This window comes from Podarcis vaucheri, assembly GCF_965113315.1.
Source record: "Podarcis vaucheri genome assembly, chromosome: 1".
Lineage (NCBI taxonomy): Eukaryota > Metazoa > Chordata > Lepidosauria > Squamata > Lacertidae > Podarcis > Podarcis vaucheri.
In genome coordinates, this window is record NC_138759.1 from 137,065,556 (window position 1) to 137,086,288 (window position 20,733).

General features: G+C 48.3%; 1 protein-coding gene and 1 long non-coding RNA gene across 3 annotated transcripts in view; one reads left to right on the top strand and one right to left on the bottom strand.

Annotated features, from left to right (window-relative positions):
- Positions 1-1,573: 1,573 nt before the first annotated feature.
- On the bottom strand, positions 1,574-2,836 carry LOC309532062. The gene is made up of 2 exons (XR_014219571.1): positions 2,567-2,836; positions 1,574-1,829 (listed from the first exon to the last, which is right to left on the bottom strand). It is a non-coding gene; the product is annotated as an uncharacterized lncRNA (long non-coding RNA).
- Positions 2,837-3,008: 172 nt separating this feature from the next.
- The window catches only part of BARD1 (BRCA1 associated RING domain 1), a 65,772-nt gene continuing 48,047 nt past the window's right edge, over positions 3,009-20,733 (top strand). The window contains exons 1-3 of one of the 2 annotated variants that reach the window (XM_082228105.1): positions 3,009-3,157; positions 4,570-4,626; positions 17,506-17,651. In XM_082228105.1, coding sequence (XP_082084231.1) covers positions 3,021-3,157; positions 4,570-4,626; positions 17,506-17,651 — 340 coding nt within the window. In that variant the 5' untranslated portion in view covers positions 3,009-3,020. The remainder of the gene's footprint in view (positions 3,158-4,569; positions 4,627-17,505; positions 17,652-20,733) is intronic. The other variant, XM_082228106.1, reaches the window with a different exon arrangement.

Genomic DNA, 20,733 nt, shown 5'->3' on the forward strand with positions numbered 1-20,733 from the left:
AAGCTTAACCTAGGCAGAATCTAGATCACCTAGACAGAAGTAAGCCTCTGTTTGGCCTTTTGAAGGTAGAGCATGGCATGAATAAAACTGAAATGACAAATGTGTTACTTTGAATGCACGTCAGAATCAGTGTTTCCTTCAACACCGTCATGTGTGAAATCCCAGCTTTTTATTGTCATAGTTATTATTTTGATGGTGATTTACTGTAGCATTTCTAAAACCTGAATGTTTGTATGTTCATGGTCTTATATGTCGATGGAGACATCCAGGTTGGCACACAAACCACCCACTGTCCCTGGGTTTATAAGGGAAGCTGTTTGTACTTTCAGTTAAATCTTACTTCAACACTGGCAATGGACCAGGGTCCTCCATAGCACCAGAGCACATCTGGCTAGTTTAAGGGGCAGGCCGTGTGGCAGATACAGCTCTGTCCTCCAGCACTGTGCCATCGCTGTCAGCCACCCGACATCAGTTGCTGGAGGTGGCTGCCCCACTTTTCTGATACCAGGGCTGGGCCTCATAACACCCACAAAGGAAGAAAACCCACATAGGCCCAGAGAATGGAAGTCACTTCACATTGGCTTCTATATGCCGCCAACATTATGTTGGGAGCAGCCCTGTGTGAAATGTGCACAATACTATGAGTCAATTCAATGGAAGGAGGTTTTCAGCTACAAACTTTGCTGTTAACGATTAGCCCCAAATGGAGCAATGATTCCCCATTGCACACTTGATATACACACACCAAAAATAACACTTGAGAATACCACTAAGCTCTTTATAAAATATGAAAGAGGTGCAATGTTGCCAGTGCTCTTTTACCAAAATGAACAATTTACCTTAGTCCCAAACAGCTAGTGGCATGGCAAAGGATTTAAAAGAGAGAATGGTTGTACATTTTACTGACAGCTGTTTTTAATGACTTTTGTCAACCAAATTTTGCTGCTTTGCATCAGAGAATATATTTATGATAGGGCTCCCTCCAAGAATAACTTGCTTGCTCTAATCACGTTTGCGTAGAGATTTATGACTTGGTGCTTATTCACTGGTTAAGGCTTCACAACATGAAATGTCAGTGAGCCTGTTATAAATTGCTTTTGGCATCCCTATTCTATCTTTTATTTGGCTCAGAGTATTTCTACCTGAAAGTGATAAATTCCTGCTATAACTGCTTTATGTGCTCCAGTAATTACAGAAGGGGTGTGTGTGCAGATTTCTGCAGAGGTATCTTTTTAAAAACAGCAAGCAATAAAAAGCAGTAGAATGGGTTGAACCCTGAAACGTTATTGAACGAAAACAATGGCCAGTGAAATATCTGTGTCAGGAAGAATGTGATAAATGAAGGGGGAAGAATAGAAGCTACAGAAGTGCTTGAAGCCTCTTTAGGAACATGTTAATACCACTGCATTCCACAGGTTTTTCAAACGTCAGGCTTAGGGACTGACCACATTTTGAACACACATTTCATTGCCCTCACCACCACCCCATAAGTTCAGCCCTGTGTCAATAGCTTTTCAGAGGAATTCCTAATTTGGACCTTGTGTAGAAATAAATGAGCCTTATACCCAAAGAATTAGTTTCAAAGCTTTACTGCAGAATAATCTTAAAACTAGTTACATATAAACATTACATGAACAAAGTAACACTAAAGCATGTAATGTGATTCAGTCCTATATGCACTTCAGTAAACTTTCCTCTCTCCGATGCCAGAGATGAAATGTTCATCATTGCAGAGCTTCTCTGCTACTGCTACTACTGGCCATCTCTGACTTCTCAGGTTTCCTCTCTTATATGTGAGAGCTGCAGCGATGTGTCATCAGGTAGTTTAGCTCATTGAAATAGAAAAAACACCAGCTTTCCGCTTTCACCTAGAGTGGAGCCTCTTGCTTAAGGTAAACTTCTCTTTACAGTATTCCAAATACAACCGCAATATTTTACGTACATTAAGCTTACAATATTAACACCGTGGCCTCAAAAGAAGTCATGCAGATCAATATTACTGATGCAAATTGGCTAGTTTTGCATTCACATGCTCAGCTTGTACATTTCCTCCCTGTTCTAGGGCTCAAATTTAAGTTTGCACGGCAGGATGGATATGGGTCAGAGAAGTGGAAGACAATCTGGATGCATAAATGGCAAAGTGGGGATGATTGGAATAATTCTTTAGAGAAAATAAAATAAAATTTGTACACCACTTGATTATATAATGGGGCATGTTCTGTTTTAACACTTTTCCACATATGGCTGTTTGATTTCAGACCTTGATTTTATACTAATTGAACTCTAGAAGTTCTTTTCTTTTGTCTTTTCTGTTTAGTAAAAACTGGTTTCGCATTATCCGACTTGGAATTATTTCTGCAGTCTTCCAGGTTACTTTAATGTTGGATTCTCATGCCTCTGCCACAGGAAACCTCTGAATCAAACCGAGGGGGGCAGAACATCCACTTACCTACCAGCAGACCTCTGTTGCAAAAGTCCAGATCTGCTTTTTGCCAAAACATCTCTATCACTTGGCTTCATCCTCGCCAGTGCTTTTCCCCCTGGATAAATAATAGGTGTCGGTTACTCGCCACTAAGTGGCCAGGGCAAGCGCCACACTTTTTAACAAGGAAAGGAGGGGCTGGCGCTGCGCATCCTTGAGTCCCCTCTGCCCGCCCGCCCGCCTGCTGGAGCCACGGGGCTGCAATCCCACCCGCCGAGCCACCCCGCCCAGATGCCGGGGAAGGGGGAAGGGAGGTGGCGCTGCCCCGCCACGCGCAGAGGGATCCCGGGCGCAGAGAGGCCTCCAAGGCGGAGCGAAGGGGCTTCCAGGCCGCCAAAGACCTTCCCGGCTCTCTTTCTCTTCCCCGGAGGGCGGCGCCTCCACCCGGAAAGGCCCCTTCGGCGGCGGCTCTGCGCGCGCGTTTCCCTCGGCGGTTGGCGCCGGCGCGCTGGGCGAGGGGCGGAGCCGGCGGGCGGCGGCGGCGGCGGAATTCGAAGCGGCGGCGGGCTCCTGTGGTGTCGCGAGGCGCGGGCGAGCCATGAGGGCCGCGGCGCTGCGGGGGCGCTCGGGGAACCAGCCCGAGGGACGCATGGAGGCCGAGCCAAGAGGCCGCCGGTGGAAGGAGACGGGCGCCGCCCTGGCCAGGCTGGCCGAGGCCCTCAGCTGCTCGCAGTGGTAATCAGTTGTCCCGGGGGGGGGGCGGGCATGTAGATATCCATGTATATATATAAATATATACACATATAGATATGTATATATGTGTGTGTGTGTGTAAATATACACGGCGTGTGTTTATTATTATTATATCACAGGAGGGTTTATAAAAACACAAAAATATAAAGCAGAATAACAAAGAAAAACAACCACCCCCACAGCATGATGTGCGTGTGTGCAAAAATACATAGGTTTCCATGTCTGTGTCCCTGCGCCCGCGCTGCGGGGGTGGGTGGGGGGAGAAGGGGGCTTCTTCATACCCAGTGGGACCACCTTGAAAGATCCCTGCTGTCTCCCCCCATTTATTCTTACCCTCCTTCACCAGCTCACCCCAAGTCTCCTCTGTTTTGCATTGTAAGTCTCTCCGGGCAGGAACCTGTCAAACACTTTCCTCATAAAGGTGCTGTGTTGTTATTGCTATTTATTGTTATGTATTAAATTTGTCGGTTGCTTTTATCTTGCCCAAAGCAAGCCAAAACAACTTAAAATCAAAAGCAACCCCTCCTCCATGGATATATTCAAATCAAGAAAGAGAAGAAAAAGCACAATACATTAAAAAAATCCCACCCACTTCTAAGGCCACAGAGGCCCTCTCTGGGGAGAGCATTCCACAAACAGGGAGCCATCACAGAAAAGGCCCCTTCTCATATGGTGGTGGTGGTGATGGTAAAGCTAGCTTGTGTGTAATAAATCAAGTTGGACATATATCATCACCATTACAGATGTATTTATACTCTGCCTTTCCCCCCTTACAGATAAAATAATAACGTAATTGCTGTATACTGAGTCAGACATATCTGTCTATCTTAGGGTTGCCTTATTTCAAAAAGGGAAAACCAGGACACTCTGAAAGTTGAGTTGTTGTTCCATTGACTTGCCTAAGATCCAGGACAAAGCACCACATTTCTGATATTTCCCCCGGACATCATTTCTGCCTTTGAAATCCCGGTAATATCCGGGACGAATGGCAGCCCTAGTCTATCTAGCCTACTTCTGTCTGCTGTGAGTGGCCGCTTCCCTCTGGGTACAACAACAATTATTATAATAATACTTTTCCTCAGCCACTCTGGGCGGGTTACTAAGTCAAAGGCTTTCCCCAGCCCTGCTTCCTGAAGTTCTTTTACTTGGAGATGCCAAGAATCAAACCTGGGACCTTTCTGCGTTCAAAGCATGAGCTCTAATTCTAAGCCTTCCTTTAAGATTTGTCCTGTTCCCATGGGAAAATCAGAAGGGGGAATGGAAAGGCAGATGTAAAGCAACGACACAAAACAAATAAAAAGCTATAGGCTTTGTACCAGAACTTTATTAGGAATTAATTATGTGATTCTGATAATTAGGACAGGAACTTAATATATATATACTTTCCTTGACAGTAGGGACATTTTGAAGAAACCTGTGAACATAGGAGGCTGTGAACATGTCTTATGCCTGTAAGTAATTCCATATTATGCTGTGGTGCAATAACTCCTCTTCTGGCTTATTGATGAATGTTGAAGATCCTTTCTTCTTCAATATGCTTTTAGTCATAGAATCATAGAGTTTGAAGGGTCCTGCAATGCAGGAATCTCAAGCAAAGCATCCATGACAGATGGCCATCCAGCCTCTGCTTTCTGTGTTCTTGCTTCTGTTTTAAAATGATCTGCTCTTCTGTCTTTGGTATTTTTTGTTTCTTTGTCACATGGTGTTTATTGCTTATTTTAAGCTTTTATAAACCACACTGTTTTAAAAAGTGGGATAATTGTACAGGAAACATCAATTCACCCTACTTAGGAGTTAATATTTGGAGTCTGCTAGGCTCAGTAATGCGTGTTGGATGAGTGTTTTACATTAGGTGCAATAGTTTGTTGTTGACTAATGAATTATATATATTTGTGGTTGCCTGTGAAGTTGGGCCACTTTCAGACCAAAATAATTGACACGTTTGTTTTATGAGCTGTTCTGGGTTGCATAAAAACATGCATACTTTTAAAGGAATACAGGCTGATCCAATAATGAAAAACCACTCCAACTTCTCTTGGATAAGGCTTGATTGGTAATTTTAATTGATAATTTTCTTGATTAGTTTCAGTCAGGGTTTAGGCATAGTTTTGGCACATGAACCGCCTAGGTCACCATGTACAGTGACCTCTGTTGATTCTCCTTGATTTTTCACCAGCTTTCAATACCCACAACCTCCTATAGAGGCTGCCCAAAGTGGATCTAGGTTCACCGTTTTGAGATGGTTTCCGCCCTATTCGGATGGCCATTTCCAGAGAGTGGCGCTTGGGTGAAGCAGTGGGGTTTCACGGAGGCCAGGCTTCATATTGTTTAGCATCTGTATGAAATGGCTGAGTGGGATCATGCAGAGATTTGGAGTGTGTTATCAATGTGCAGATGACATGCAGCTTTTTTTCTCTTTTACATTTGCAGGTGTGGCAATGGATGTGCTAGACTGGTGTCTGCCTGTGGACACAACCTTTTCTAGAAATAGTTGCACTCCTCCCTAATGGGGCAGGTGCACAGCTTGGGGGGCACTTCTGGATCTATTGCTGTGGTTGGGGGCACATGTGGCCTTAAAATTCTGGTTCATTTTAAAAAATGATTTTGCTCTACATGGCTTAAGGCCCCTTAAAGATTGTCTCAGACCACAGGAACCAGCCCAGACGCTGTGGTTTTCATTAGGGTGTGAGTGAGGTGGGGAGTGTGGCTGCATGGGAATAGACCTTTTCAGTGGTGGCACCCCATCTATGGAATGCTATTGCCAGAGAAACATTCATGGTGCCATCAGTGTCAATTTTTAGGTGCCAGGCTTAGACATTTATATTTACCCAGGCTCTTTGATGTTAAGTTAGCTTCTCCTGTGGTGGAGCAGGTTAGGACTTGTCTTTTTCATTATATTGCTTTGTCTTCATTTTACAAATTTTGTATTGTTAGCCACTTTACATTTGGCTTTTAGCTGATTTTATTTTGATGCTTTGACACATTTCTTTTTTTGTATAAAGTGACTAAGAAATGTAATTAGAATAACTGACTGCCTTGTATTACTTTATCTGATCAGTACAGCAAGAAGTTTCCCTGCCTTACTTAATTGATCTCAAGCAGACACATTTCTTGTTTCATGCAAAGTAATGATCTTCTCTACTGGGCAGTTTTGTAAACTACCAAGCTTCAACGCAGCCTGCCAGCCAAGAATAGCATAACTTACTGTATTTTTCGCACTATAGGACGCACTTTTCCCCCTCCAAAAATGAAGGGGAAATGTGTGTGCGTCCTATGGTGCACATGCAGGCTTTCGCTGAAGCCTGAAGAGCAAGAGGGGTCGGTGCACACCGACCCCTCTCGCTCTCCAGGCTTCAGGAGAGCCCCACCGCCAGCCCCACAAGCTCGGGGGACAGCGGGAGAGGCGCAGCGCGCCCTTCCCGCTGTCCCCCGACTTGGTTGGAAGGCTGGCGGGGGGGAGCCTGCTCCTCCCCGTCGCCAGCCCCGCAAACTCGGGAGACAGCGGGAGAGGCGCAGCGCGCCCTTCCCGCTGTCCCCCGACTTGGTTAGAAGGCTGGCGGGGGGAGAAGCCTGCTCCTCCCCGTCGCCAGCCCCGCAAACTCGGGAGACAGCGGCAGGGGCGCAGCGCGCCCTTCCCGCTGTCCCCCGACTTGGTTAGAAGGCTGGCAGGGGGGGGAGCCTGCTCCTCCCCGTCGCCAGCCCTGCAAACTCGGGAGACAGTGGCAGGGGCGCAGCGCGCCTTTGCCGCTGTCCCCCGACTTGTCTAGAAGGCTGGCAGGGGGGGGAGCCTGCTCCTCCCCGTCGCCAGCCCTGCAAACTCGGGAGACAGCGGCAGGGGCGCAGCGCGCCCTTCCCGCTGTCCCCCGACTTGGTTAGAAGGCTGGCAGGGGGGGGAGCCTGCTCCTCCCCGTCGCCAGCCCTGCAAACTCGGGAGACAGCGGCAGGGGCGCAGCGCGCCCTTCCCGCTGTCCCCCGACTTGGTTAGAAGGCTGGCCCAGCCCCGCAAACTCGGGGGACAGCGGGAGAGGCGCAGCGCGCCATCCCGCTGTCTCCCGACATGGTTTGGAGGCTGGCGGAGGGCATCCTCCTCCCCCAGCCCCGCAAGCTCCCAGAGCGATGCCAAAGCTGCGCGCAGCTTCGGCATGGCTCTGGGTCCCGTTCTGGGGAGGGGGAAGCTCGGGCTTCCCCCGCCCCAGCCCCGCGCCTGGCGGGGGGGGAAAATTTTTTTTGCCTTTATTCCCCCCCCCCCCCAAATCTAGGTGCGTCCTATGGACCGGTGCGTCCAATAGTGCGAAAAATACGGTAAGTTCCTGCTTTTGCAGCCTGCCTAGAACTGGCAAGCAAATTTCATTTATCTTAATAATAATAATTTCATTATTTGGAGCCTGCCCATCTGACTGGGTTGCCCCAGCTGCTCTGAGCGGCTTCCAACATAAATAAAATTATAATAAAACGTTAAACATTAAAAAACTTCCCTATACAGGGCTGCCTTCAGATGTCTTCTAAAGGTTATATAATTGCTTATCTCCTTGACATCTGATGAGAGGGCGTTCCGCAGCGTGGGTGCCACTCGGTGTTCAAAACTCCCATTGTTCTAGGCATGTTTTGTGGCAGGGAATTTCATTAGCGCAAGCAGTTTCTGAGCTCTGGGCCTAGTATTGCGCCTAATACTTCACATTAAAACTTTAGAGTGGAAGGGAAGGAGGACCTTTCTTTGCCTCCCCACTTCCAGCTACTCTCTGAAGACTGGAGAAGAGACCCTCTTAAGAACATTAGGTGGGTGGACAGGGGAAGGCCAAGCCAATGAACATAATATTTTAGCTGCAGTTCATTTTCAGCTTTGTATTATTGTTATAAAAAAGCGTGCATAGACATTCCGTTGTTGCGCCCATAACCTAGGTTTAAGGTGCCATTTAGCTCCTAGCTTTCATATCTCAGTTTCTAACACTGGTGCCACTGCCAAGAAGACCCTCTGCCTCGTTTCCTGTAACTTCACTTCTCACATGTTATCCTTATTTTGGTGGATCACTGGTTGTGCAGGCCTGCTCTGTGTAGCTGCTTGCTGTAAAACTACTTAATTTGTATCCCGCCCTTCATCTGTAGATCTTGGGGTGGTTCACAACATCTAGCCATGTAAAGGGGTAGTTTTTGATAGTAACCTTTGGTAGTGGATCCTTGTTCATTTAACCTCTTGCCCATACAGTAAAAACCCAAACATCTTACGCCATTTGATTTTTGTGGGGATTCTTTAAAGGTAATGTGTAATACAGTGGTACCCCGCAAGACGAACGCCTCGCGAGACGAAAAACTCGCAAAACGAAAGGTTTTTTCGTTTTCGAGTTGCCTCGCAAGACGAATTTCCCTATGGGCTTCCTTCGCAAAACGAAGCTTGCCCCGGGGACAGCGGGTCTTCTCTTTTGAAGCAAGGGGCTGCGGGGAGATCGCTTCTCCCGGTGCTCCGAAGCGGGGCGGGGGGGCGGGAACACCTTCTGAAGGCTGGCGGGGGGCAAAAGTCTTTGTCCCCCCTGCCTGCCTTCCCAGGGGCTTTTAAATCGCCCCGGACAGCGGAGAAGTCCTCCGCTGTCCCGGGGCGATTTTAAAATGCCGCCCGCCAGCATTTTAAGATTGCCCGGACAGCGGAGAAGTCCTCCGCTGTCCCGGGGTTTTTAAAAATGCTGGGGGTGGGAAGAAAAGCCCTTGTCCCCACCCCCCACCCCAGCCTTCAGAAGAGGTCCGGGGACAGACTGTCCCCGGACCTGGTCTGAAGGCGGTTTCCCTAGCAACGCATTAATTGATTTGCAATGCATTCCTATGGGAAACCGTGCATCGCAAGACGAAAAACTCGCAAGACGAAGAGACTTGCGGAACGAATTAATTTCGTCTTGCGAGGCACCACTGTATATTTATCTGAAAATTATGGTATCTGTTGCATCATCAGCCATAGTTGAAGCAACTGTCAGTTACAAAATCCATCACATTGGTCAACATTAGGATCTGAACTTCTGAATCTTGAGAGTTTTTTTTAGTGAATAAAACTAAGCTTCAGGAAAGGAGTTCTTGTTTTCAGTTTTGCTGAGCTTATATTAAAGGGAAATGCAGTCATTGACCTGCTCTGATACGCCCTCATATTGAAGTGTATATATTGATTTGCTCCCTGTTGTGTGGTGCAGTAACAAGTGTTTTTGTTGTCTTACCTTTAAAACATTGCAGGTGGATAAGATCTCCCTGAGGTTCGGATTATCTGTTTTGAACAGACTGCATACTTAAAATCTGGTTCTAAAACAACCTATACCAGTAAGCAGATGCTTTAGGAGAGAGCATAGAGGCTGCATTTTTCTGTAACTGCACATAACATTGCTTTTCATTTTACATGTATGTAACCAAGCACAAATACTGGGTCACCTCCTCTTCAGTGGCAGCAGGTTAATTGTGAAGTTGGCAGACCATCATGTATCCTGCATGCCTGTAAAATATGAGGACTTATCAGAGTGCTCCATTTCTAGAGTTTGCAGTGAAGGAACAGGCAAAAACTGAAAGTAAACAAGTAGATCTAAATCACTGTGCTTGCTGTATGGTTTTTAAAGCCCAAATCATGCCTTGGAGCATAAGCCGTATAGTTAGCACAAACCGTGGTTTAGTGTGTTGTCTGAAAATTGAGCTTATGTGGCCTGTGTGTTTCTTCTGTTTATCTTATTTTGCCGTTTCTGCCCATCACAGTGTTAGATCCCCCTTAGTAGAAAGCTGTAGCTATGGAGACTTTTAAAAGAAACAGCAGTAAGATGCAATTTTATTGTTGTTTAAATGAGCCTTCAGAACTAGTAAACTAAAAGGTTGCAATTAAACATTGTCTATAAGACACCTGGCAACATTTATCATCACATCATTTGTGGAAAGGTTCCAAAGTGACTCCAGCTGCTGCAGCATCTTTTTGGCCTTATTGGTAAAGTAGGAGAGGATACCTTTACAATGTCCTTAAACTGGTGTGGGTTTGTAAGCTTTGCTGGTTCCATAAGTGGCACAGCAATGGGCTGCATTATAAGTTTACAAAGGCGTTATAGGTTTCCAAAGGCATGCAAACATACCGTATTTTTCGCCCTATAGGACGCACTTTTTCCCCTCCAAAAATGAAGGGGAAATCTGGGTGCGTCCTATGGGGCGAATGCAGGCTTTCGCTGAAGCTTGGATAGCGAGAGGCGTCTGTGCGCACCGACCCCTCTTGCTCTCCAGGCTTCAGGAAGACATCCGCAGCCTAGGCAGCCCTGCGGGAGGTTCCGCAGGGCTGTCTAGGCTGCAGATAGCAGCCTGCTTCCCGGAGCACGGGGCGCGCTGAAAGCAGAGCGCCCGGCGCTTCGGGAACACATCCACAGCCTAGGCAACCCTGCGGGAGGTCCCGCAGGGCTGTCTAGGCTGCGGATAGCAGCCTGTTGCCCGGCGCAAGGGGCGCCCTGAAGCAGAGCGCCCCTCGCGCCGGGCAGACATCCGCAGCGTGGGGAGCCCTGCAGGAGTTCCCCGCAGGGCTCCCCATGCTGCAGATAGCAGCCTGCCACCGGGTGCGTGAGGTGCAGAGCACCCCACGCGCCGGGCAGACATCGGCCAGCCCCACAAGCTTGGGGGACAGCAGGGAAGCGCAGCGCCGCCATCCCGCTGTTCCTCAACCTGTTTCGGTTTCCCCGATATGGTTTTGGGGGGGAAATAAAGGGAATTTCCCCCCCCTTTATTTCCCCCCCAAAAAACTAGGTGCGTCCTATGGGACGGAGCGTCCTATGGGACGAAAAATACGGTAAGTGAATGCAGGGGAGTTTATATTCTGGGGTGATGGGATTGGGTTATGCAGCCCCACCCATGTGATTTACAGTGGTACCCCGCAAGACGAATGCCTCGCTAAACGAAAAACCCGCAAGACGAAAGGGTTTTCCGATTTTTAGAGGCTTCGCAAGACGAATTTCCCTATGGGCTTGCTTCGCAAGACGAAAGCCCATAGGGAAATCTCCTGGGACAGCGGGGAAGTGCAGCGCACCTTCTCCTCTGTTCCCAGACCTGTCCTGAAGGCTTGTGGTGGGAGGTCCGGGAACAGAGGAGAAGGCGCGCAGCGCTTCGCCTCTGTTCCCGGGACTTGCGTGGGAGGAGGGTTTTTCCTCCCCACCGCCAACATTCAGAACAGCATTCTGAATGTTGGCGGTGGGGAGGAAAGCCCTCCTCCCACCGCAAGCCTTCAGGACAGGTCCGGGAACAGAGGGGAAGGCGTGCAGAGGGCTGCCTAGGCTGCGGATAGCAGCATGCTGCCCCGCGCAAGGGGCGCTCTTAAGCAGAGCGCCCCTCGCGTGGGGCAGACATTCGCAGCTTGGGGAGCCCTGCCGGAGTTCCCCGCAGGGCTCTCCAAGCTGCAGATAGCAGCCTGCTGCCCCTATCCGCAGCTTGCGGATAGCAGCCTGCTACCCCTATCCGCAGCTTGGAGAGCCCTGCGGGGAAGTCCTGCAGGGCTCCCCAAGCTGCGAATGTCTGCCCCACGCGAGGGGCGCTCTGCTTAAGAGCGCCCCTCGTGCGGGGCAGCAGGCTGCTATCCGCAGCTTGGAGAGCCCTGCGGGGAAGTCCTGCAGGGCACCCCAAGCTGCAGATGTCTGCCTCGCACCGGGCAGCAGGCTGCTATCCGCAGCCTAGGCAGCCCTCCGGGAACTCTTCTGAAGGCTGGCGGCGGGAGAAGGGCTTTTCTTCCCACCGCCAGCCTTCAGAAGGCTGTTCTGAAGGCTGGCGGTGGGGAGAAAAGTCCTTCTCCCCCCGCCAGCCTTCAGAAGAGGTCTGGGGACAGACTGTCCCTGGACCTGGTCTGAAGGCGGTCTCCATAGGAACGCATTAATTGATTTTCAATGCATTCCTATGGGAAACCGTGCTTCGCAAGACGAAAAACTCGCAAGAAGAAAAAACTTGCGGAACGAATTAATTTCGTCTTGCGAGGCACCACTGTATATCCTCTAGCTGCTGTGGTTGTCCCCCTTAAATTGTCTGACACGTTTCAACATATGTAAGCATGAAAAGCTGTCATACTTTCAGGTGGGCCACTGAGTTATCTTGCCCAGGCTGGCAGCATCTCGCATTGAACTTGGGCAGGGGTTTTCTTCTCAGTCCTGCTACCTGGGACTCCTTTTAAATAGGAATCTCTGGGGACTAAATATCTGAGAAGCATGCACACTGCCACTGAACTGTTTTCCCACTATTCTTGAGTTATTTTTAAATGCCTCTGGAAATAGTTCTAAAATATTCCACAGTCCTAGTTCCTTGAGACTCTTTAACTGAAGTTCTCTTGCCCCTTTCCATGTGATCTGCACCATACAAACTGCTTAATTCCTGCTTTCCTTCAGTTCCCCAATTCCCTTGGACTTATCACCTGATCTAACAGAGTCTCCAGTGCCATTCATGGTTTAATTCCCCCACCTCCCCACCTAGTATTTACCTTTCCTGGAATGTCCCACCACAGTGGCTCCTGCTTCCTTCTTCATTCACATCCCCTTGACTCACTTTGTACCTTTTCTCCTTCCTTGTGTCTTAAACTGGCCATTTGACTAGATAAATTTTGTTGAAATTAGTCAAGTCGTAGAACTGTAACATGCTTTCATAGATTTGCTCCAGTGACAAAGACCCGGATTAGGTAACTGGTATGGAGACAGATTACATTTTAAACTATTTTATCCATTGCTGATAGGTGAAAATATCATGCAAATATACATATTTGTGTGAATAATAGAAGACTGAGCAGTCGTCTTGGCTTTTATCCTTGGAATCCAGGGACAGCCCAAGCAATAACAATTTAAATGGTATGGTGGTTTAAATGCTATCCAACTAACAAAATGGACTTGAATCCACAAAAGCTTATGCTATAATAAATTTGTTAGCCTCTAAGGTGCCATAGGACTCTCTGGGTTTTATGTTTTGCTTAAAATGAAATTACAATGGCACATGGAACCAATAAAGACATGTGGGGGGAGGGAAGAAAGTTGATTTCTTCCCTGCTCCCTGGCATTGCATGACACTCCCAAGGGTTTCCCACTCTTCCAAGTGGCATTGCCAGGGGTCCAAAGGGCTGCACAGAAGTGAGTGAATATCTGTGTGTGGTTCCATTTATAATACAGGACAGAGAGTGCCTATACTTCAGTTAAAGTGTGCATGGAATCAAGCTCTTGTAAGGCATAGAAAGCTCCCTTGCACTTAAAGTTTTAGCATTGATCCATCTAGCTCAGAAGTATCTGCGCCAAGTATAGGGAATATTTTTTCAGCCCCTTCAGGGCACACTGTGTTCAAGGCAACCTTCTGGGGGCCACTTTCCAGTGGACAGAGGAGCCAGAGGCAGAGAAGTGGGCTGATCAATAAATGTGAAATTTTCCTTTGTATAGTACACTAGTCTCATCACACTTGCACATTCATCTGCATCCTCTATCCAGGAAAGCAAAATGCATTATTGATGCTCAAGGGCAAAGTTTCAGCCAGGCAAAGACACCCCAGAAGGGTTCATAGTGGGGCCAGTAGAGAGTGTGGCCCTGGGGAGACTCCTGAGGGCCAGATAGGCCCAGAGGACTGAGGTTTCCCCATTCCTAGTTTATAGAGAGGAGCAGCGACTCTCCTGGGTTTCAGTCAGGCAGTCTTTCCTAGCCCTACCTGCAGATTTCAGGGGCTGAGTAATGGCCCCTGTCCTAGTAGAGTCGCCAGTTTTGCCTTTGCTTTCTGATGGGGCTACTGAGGTGTGTGTAAAACAGCAAACTACCTGCTTAACACTATTCGTCAATTGATTTACTGATGTATTAATCCTCACATGTCCACTAAAAGAAATCTAGATGGCTGAAGCAATGGAGGTGATTTGGAACTGAGACGTATGGATATACAGTATTTCCCACGGTAGGTGTCATGGTGACTCTTTCCAAATCCCAAGTATTGGCATTTAGCTGAAAGCAAAACTCTTGTCTGATCATCCCCAAGATAAATTTCTTAACCCGTAGTTTGGCTGTCTTCCTAAGGGAGAGACCAGCATCTGGAAAGAGTGGGGGAAGGAACTCCTGACCTCAAAAATCTCTTCTGAATCAGCAGACTAAGATCCATCATCCACATTGCTTTAGAAGAGACTGATTTTCGTTCCCCAGGTGTCTTAAAGAAATGATTCTAGTGTGCTCTTCTCATGGTTGGAAGAAGGTTGCTTTGGAGAAAAGGCAGAAAAGGAGAAAATATAACAGTAGCAGCAACAGCAAAAGCTCTTGTTATGCTGTTTCCTCTTATTGAATACAAATGATAGTCGAGTCTTCCACAGGAGTACACCCTGAACACTGCTTAGGGTAGTTAAGTCAGCTGCAGTTAGTTTTCCAAGCCAAGTCAGCTGCAGGTCAGACCAAAATAGTTTTGCTGCGGCATAAACTGTTAATGTGCCTGGAGAGGGGCGGAAAGTAAGAGGTGACTGATGTATAAGAGGAGAAGTGTGTGGAAGCAACAAAACGGCAGCCGCTGGGTCATAAGGGGTCTCTGAGCACTGGGTAACCTTTTCTGAGGCTTGAACAAAGCTGGTCCCTGCAGCGCTGCAGTTTGGTCAAAGGTAACTTCTGAAAGCTGCCTATAGTTAGCATGCATGACATGCCACCTGAAATTTAGTGCATTCTGACATTTGAATATGCCCTTGAACATCGGTCTTTTAAAAATCACTGTAGTTGTACCAGCAGGCTCTAAGAGAGGTCATTTGTGTTGTCCAGACTTCCTCAAGAGGCAGGCATTGCCCTGTAAAAAGAGAGGAAAATCCTGCTTAAAATCCAAACAAAAAGTGGATCTCTTGGGAAGCAGAAGGTGATAACTGCTGGTGCAGTCCGTCCTTTTTGCACTGTGGTCATTAGAAACTTTCTTTGGTGCAATTTTAACCCATTCTGTCTTGCTCTGTCCCCAGGTTTCAGGACAGTAGTTTTCTTCCATGTTTTTATGGATGTTTCAGCACTCTTTGTATTCTCTTCTGCCCATCTGCAGTGTCCTATAAGTTCAACATTTCTATTTCTTCCGTTTCCTCTTGTATATTATTTACTCTTTACTATTATTGTAGTTTTCTCTAGTCCTTTATTAGTGTATCTGTGTTGTTCTTTGACTTTGTCTAGCAGGACTGAATACCAATGTTCTTTATGTGCTGCTGTTGGTAGTTCAGAATACAGCAAGATGTCCCTGAGATCTGACTAAATGTACTGAGTAGAATTTAACATATTGATATTGTTTGTTTTATTTTCTTCCATTTATACCCCACCTTTCTTCTGTCATGGAACCCAAGGTGGCAAACCAAGTGGCCACTGACCCAGGCACTGACCAGACCCAGGCCTCTTTTGCAAGGTGTTTGACACATGTGCTTTTAGACCATATCCTGTGTCATCAGTTTTTGTGATTTCACTCCCACTCTGCCCCTCACAAATGGTTATTTCTCTGAGTCCAGGGATCCATTTGTGTGTCTATTAGTTGCTCCTTCTAGCTCACAACATGTATGAGTTATCCAGAACTTCAGACAGAAAGGAAAGGTAATTAATTCTCAAAAAATTGTATAGCTCAAAGATGAGGAATTTGTGCCCTCCAGATATTTCTGTCATCTTCCCTGACCACTGGCCGTAATAACTGGGTCTGACAGGAGTTGGTGTCCAATAATATCTGGAGGGCCAAAGGTTAGCCATCCTGGTATAGAGCAAGATTTATTGCTAAGGCAAATATTTGATCGATTCTGATAGGTACTCACAAAACTGTTAGGCTATGATCAAGCCAAAATTAAGCACTTAAAGTCTCATGGAAGAGAATTAAGCAGGTGCTGAATGATTTCAGCAGGAGAATTAAGTGTTAATGAATTGGGCTTCCCCGCCAGCTTCCCCCGCCAGCCAGCGGGCAGGCTGCTCCCTGAGCTGCTCCCTTTAAAGAGCGCACGGCTCAAGCGCACGGCTCTTGCGGGAGGTGGGGGAAGTGACAGAGCGAGGCTCTCTTACTTCCCCCACCTCCCACAAAAGCCCCCAAGAGCCGCGCTCCCTTTAAAGAGCCACATGGAGTGTGTGTGTGTGTGTGTGTGTGTGTGTGTGTGTGGCTCTTGGGGGCTTTTCCCCAAGGAGGGAGAAGGGCTGCCCTTCTCCCTCCTCGGGGAAAAGCCTGCAAGCTCCATGTGGCTCGTGAAAGGGAGCGCTGAGCAGAGCCAGGGATGCATACAGGCTCTGCTCAGCACTCCCTTTAAATAATATTTTTTTCTTGAATTCCCCCTCTAAAAACTAGGTGCGCCTTATGGTCAGGTGTGCCTTATAGAGCATAAAATATGGTAACTTGAAGCACATTTATCCCGAGGTATGACTGTATTATATTCTTGGACACCATTCTTCTTGGATGGATGCTTGGTAGAGTTGTAATGCTTAAAGCCTACTTCAAACCAGGAATTATCATCCTAATTTGTATTTGACCCTTAACCATGTTTGGGTATCCATACTTTAACATTTTAACTATGATTAAGCCTTATATTTTCATAGGGCCATTGTCACAGGCTGGATAATCTGTAGCCAGATAAATCTGTTAAAAGGTGCATGAAATACAGTGGTGCCCCGCAAGACGAATGCCTCGCAATACAAAAAACTCGCTAGACGAAAGTTTTTTCCGTTCGCAATTTGCCTCGCAAGACGAATTTCCCCTATGGGCTTGCTTTGCAAGACGAAAACGTCTCGCGACTTTTTTTCTTTGACTAAAAACAAAGACATGTTTTGTTTATAAAGTTAATTTATTTTCCCTTAAATTTTTGAACTGCTCTTTACAGTATGTGTGACTTTAAAGAGCAGTTAATAAACTGTTGTTGTACCAAATTTGGCTTTGTTTGGACTTTTTTTGACCATAGGAACGCATTAATTGATTTTTAATGCATTCCTATGGGATTTCGTGCTTCGCAAGACGAAAAATTCGCTAGACGACAAAAATTGTGGAACGAATTAATTTCGTCTTGCGGGGCACCACTGTATGTTCAAATCACTGCTTTCATAATTTATTGCAGCCTGTTATTTAGTCAGATTTTATTAGGCTCTTTTACCTATTGGGTTCTTACTAGCTGGAAAGATGTGGTTTTCGCTGGTTTATAACTTATTCCAAATGTCTGCTATCTTGTCCAGCATTAAAGACAAAATGTAAATAATTCATTTATTTATTAAATTTATATGCTGCCCTCTCTACCAGAGGAGCTCAGGGTGGCAATGATTGCCTTGCTTTGCCGTATTAGTACTTCAGTACTTACATAAGACTTCTCTTAAGCCACCTATCTTGAAATGATGCCAGTACTCTTTGTGAAAATGTTTTTGCTTATATCTGATTTGCAGAAATTGTGTGGGTGACAGCAGTGGAACAGCTTGCCCAGTGTGTCACGTGCCAGCCATGGTACAAGATGTGAAAGTAAACAGGCAGCTGGACAACATTGTCAAACTGCACAGCAAACTGCAGAGTCTGTGGGGCAGGGACTTATCAGGTAAGTGGAGGGATGGCTGTTTAAAGCATGTGGGGCAGACACATTTCTGAAATGCTATTAAATGTGAGATCTGGACATTTTATAGCAAGGTATGAACCTCACCCTCCTGAAATCCACTGAGATCTTCGTTAGAATAAAGGGTAAAGGCTAATGCAGCATTTATACCCGCAGTTCACTAGAATCTGTTGAATTTAGATGAAAATGTCACATTTTGCAGATGTGTGTGGGACTATGTCCTGGGGGGAAAAAGCTTAATAAAACTCTGGGGCTTCTGTATTCTCATCCCTGCTTAAGGTTCTGAGGGTCAGTTTTCTCATTATGTATTCCAAGCATGGGCCCATTCCTACAACACAGTGCCCTGTTTTCATGATCTTGAAAGACCTGTGGTTAGGTAAGACGTGCAGTGTGCTTTCTACAGAGCTTTTTATTGTAGAGTAGATGTTTGTAGCCCTGTGCCAGGGAACATGGTTTGTAGGTAATTTGAGTATACTTATGCATATTTCCATGCCATATTTTCTAGTTATACAATTACATTCATGAACGAATATTATTCATTTGGAGACCAGCAAACATAGTATGAGTATTGGCTCTTAGATTGCAGTCAAAACCAGAATCTGTTCATAGAAAGCCTTTTCAAACATTAGTACAGTGGTGCCTCGCAAGACGAAATTAATTCGTTCCGCAAGTTTTTTCTTCTTGCGAGTTTTTCGTCTTGCGAAGCACGGTTTCCCATAGGAATGCATTGAAAATCAATTAATGTGTTCTTATGGAAACCGCTTGCCAGGCTGGCGGTGCGGAGAAGGGCTTTTCTTCCCACCGCAAGCCTTCAGGACAGGTACGGGAACAGAGGGGAAGGGGCGCAGCGCTTCTCCTCTGTTCCCGGGGCTTGCGGTGGGAGGAGGGTTTTTCCTCCCCACCGCCAACATTCAGAACAGCATTCTGAATGTTGGCGGTGGGAAGGAAAACCCTCCTCCCACCGCAAGTCTTCAGGACAGCCATCCGAAGGCTGGCGTGGGAAGAAGGGCTTTCCGCCCCACCGCCAGCCTTCGGAGCAGCCTTCCGAAGGCTGGCACGGGGAGAAGTGCTTTCCTCCCCACCGCCAGCCTTCGGAGGGGCCTTCCGAAGGCTGGCGCGGGGAGAAGGGCTTTCCGCCCCACCGCCAGCCTTCGGAGCAGCCTTCCGAAGGCTGGCGCGGGGAGAAGTGCTTTCCTCCCCACCGCCAGCCTTCGGAGGAGCCATCCGAAGGCTGGCGCGGGGAGAAGTGCTTTCCTCCCCACCGCCAGCCTTCGGAGGAGCCTTCCGAAGGCTGGCGCGGGGAGAAGTGCTTTCCGCCCCACCGCCAGCCTTCGGAGCAGCCTTCCGAAGGCTGGCGCGGGGAGAAGTGCTTTCCTCCCCACCGCCAGCCTTCGGAGCAGCCTTCCGAAGGCTGGCGCGGGGAGAAGTGCTTTCCTCCCCACCGCCAGCCTTCGGAGGAGCCTTCCGAAGGCTGGCGCGGGGAGAAGTGCTTTCCTCCCCACCGCCAGCCTTCGGAGGAGCCTTCCGAAGGCTCGCGCGGGGAGAAGTGCTTTCCTCCCCACCGCCAGCCTTCGGAGGAGCCTTCCGAAGGCTGGCGCGGGGAGAAGGGCTTTTCTCCACACCGCCAGCCTTCGGAGGAGCCTTCCGAAGGCTGGCGCGGGGAGAAGTGCTTTTCTCCCCACCGCCAGCCTTCGGAGCAGCCTTCCGAAGGCTGGCGCGGGGAGAAGTGCTTTCCGCCCCACCGCCAGCCTTCGGAGCAGCCTTCCGAAGGCTGGCGCGGGGAGAAGTGCTTTCCTCCCCACCGCCAGCCTTTGGAGGAGCCTTCCGAAGGCTGGCGCGGGGAGAAGGGCTTTCCGCCCCACCGCCAGCCTTCGGAGCAGCCTTCCGAAGGCTGGCGCGGGGAGAAGTGCTTTCCGCCCCACCGCCAGCCTTCGGAGGAGCCTTCCGAAGGCTGGCGCGGGGAGAAGGGCTTTTCTCCCCACCGCCAGCCTTCGGAGGAGCCTTCCGAAGGCTGGCGCGGGGAGAAGGGCTTTCCGCCCCACCGCCAGCCTTCGGAGCAGCCTTCCGAAGGCTGGCGCGGGGAGAAGGGCTTTTCTCCACACCGCCAGCCTTCGGAGGAGCCTTCCGAAGGCTGGCGCGGGGAGAAGGGCTTTTCTCCCCACCGCCAGCCTTTGGAGGAGCCTTCCGAAGGCTGGCGCGGGGAGAAGGGCTTTCCGCCCCACCGCCAGCCTTCGGAGCAGCCTTCCGAAGGCTGGCTCGGGGAGAAGGGCTTTCCGCCCCACCGCCAGCCTTCGGAGGAGGTCCGAGGACAGTGGGGAAGACGCGCTGCGCTTCCCCGCTGTCCCGGAGATTTCCCTATGGGCTTTCGTCTTGCAAAGGAAGCCCATAGGGAAATTCGTTTTGCGAAGCGCCTCCAAAACGGAAAACCCTTTCGTCTAGCGGGTTTTCCGTCTTGCGAGGCGATCGTCTTGCGGGGCACCACTGTATTGAATTCAGTTCGTTCAGTGCTCTTTAATGCTAGAGGATTGTTCCCCAGGTTAGCGCTTTCCAGATGCTTTGAACTACAGCTCCCATCCAAACATTCTGATGCAGCTTCTAAGATCACAGACGTTCATTACTGTTGCATTCACATTGGATAACTGGCATTTGTATTTGGTAAATTCCCCCTTCATTTGCCCACCAAACTCAGTGTGTGGCCTTAACTAAGTCACTCTCATGCTAATTGAGGTAGAAAGGAGTGTACCTACATTGACATGGGGAGATTAATTCAAATTCTGGCAAAAACATCATTGCTGTGCTCTTTGCTAGCCAGTGTAGCACTTCCTTGCCCTGAGCATGTTCGCATTGTGGCAGCCTTGCCGCCTTGTCCTTATCTGTCACCATGCGCAATGGCAATACAGGCCACCAGATGCCAGATGAGTGCTGCTGCACCACCCTGCTATTGATCTCCGCACTTGCAGAGTGCACCAAGTGTTGGTTTGGATATTATTTTCAATGGAAGTGGCTAATTGTGTAGCTCTTCAGCCATAAAAAAAAGCAAGGCCAGTCATTGGGGGTTGTGGAAGCT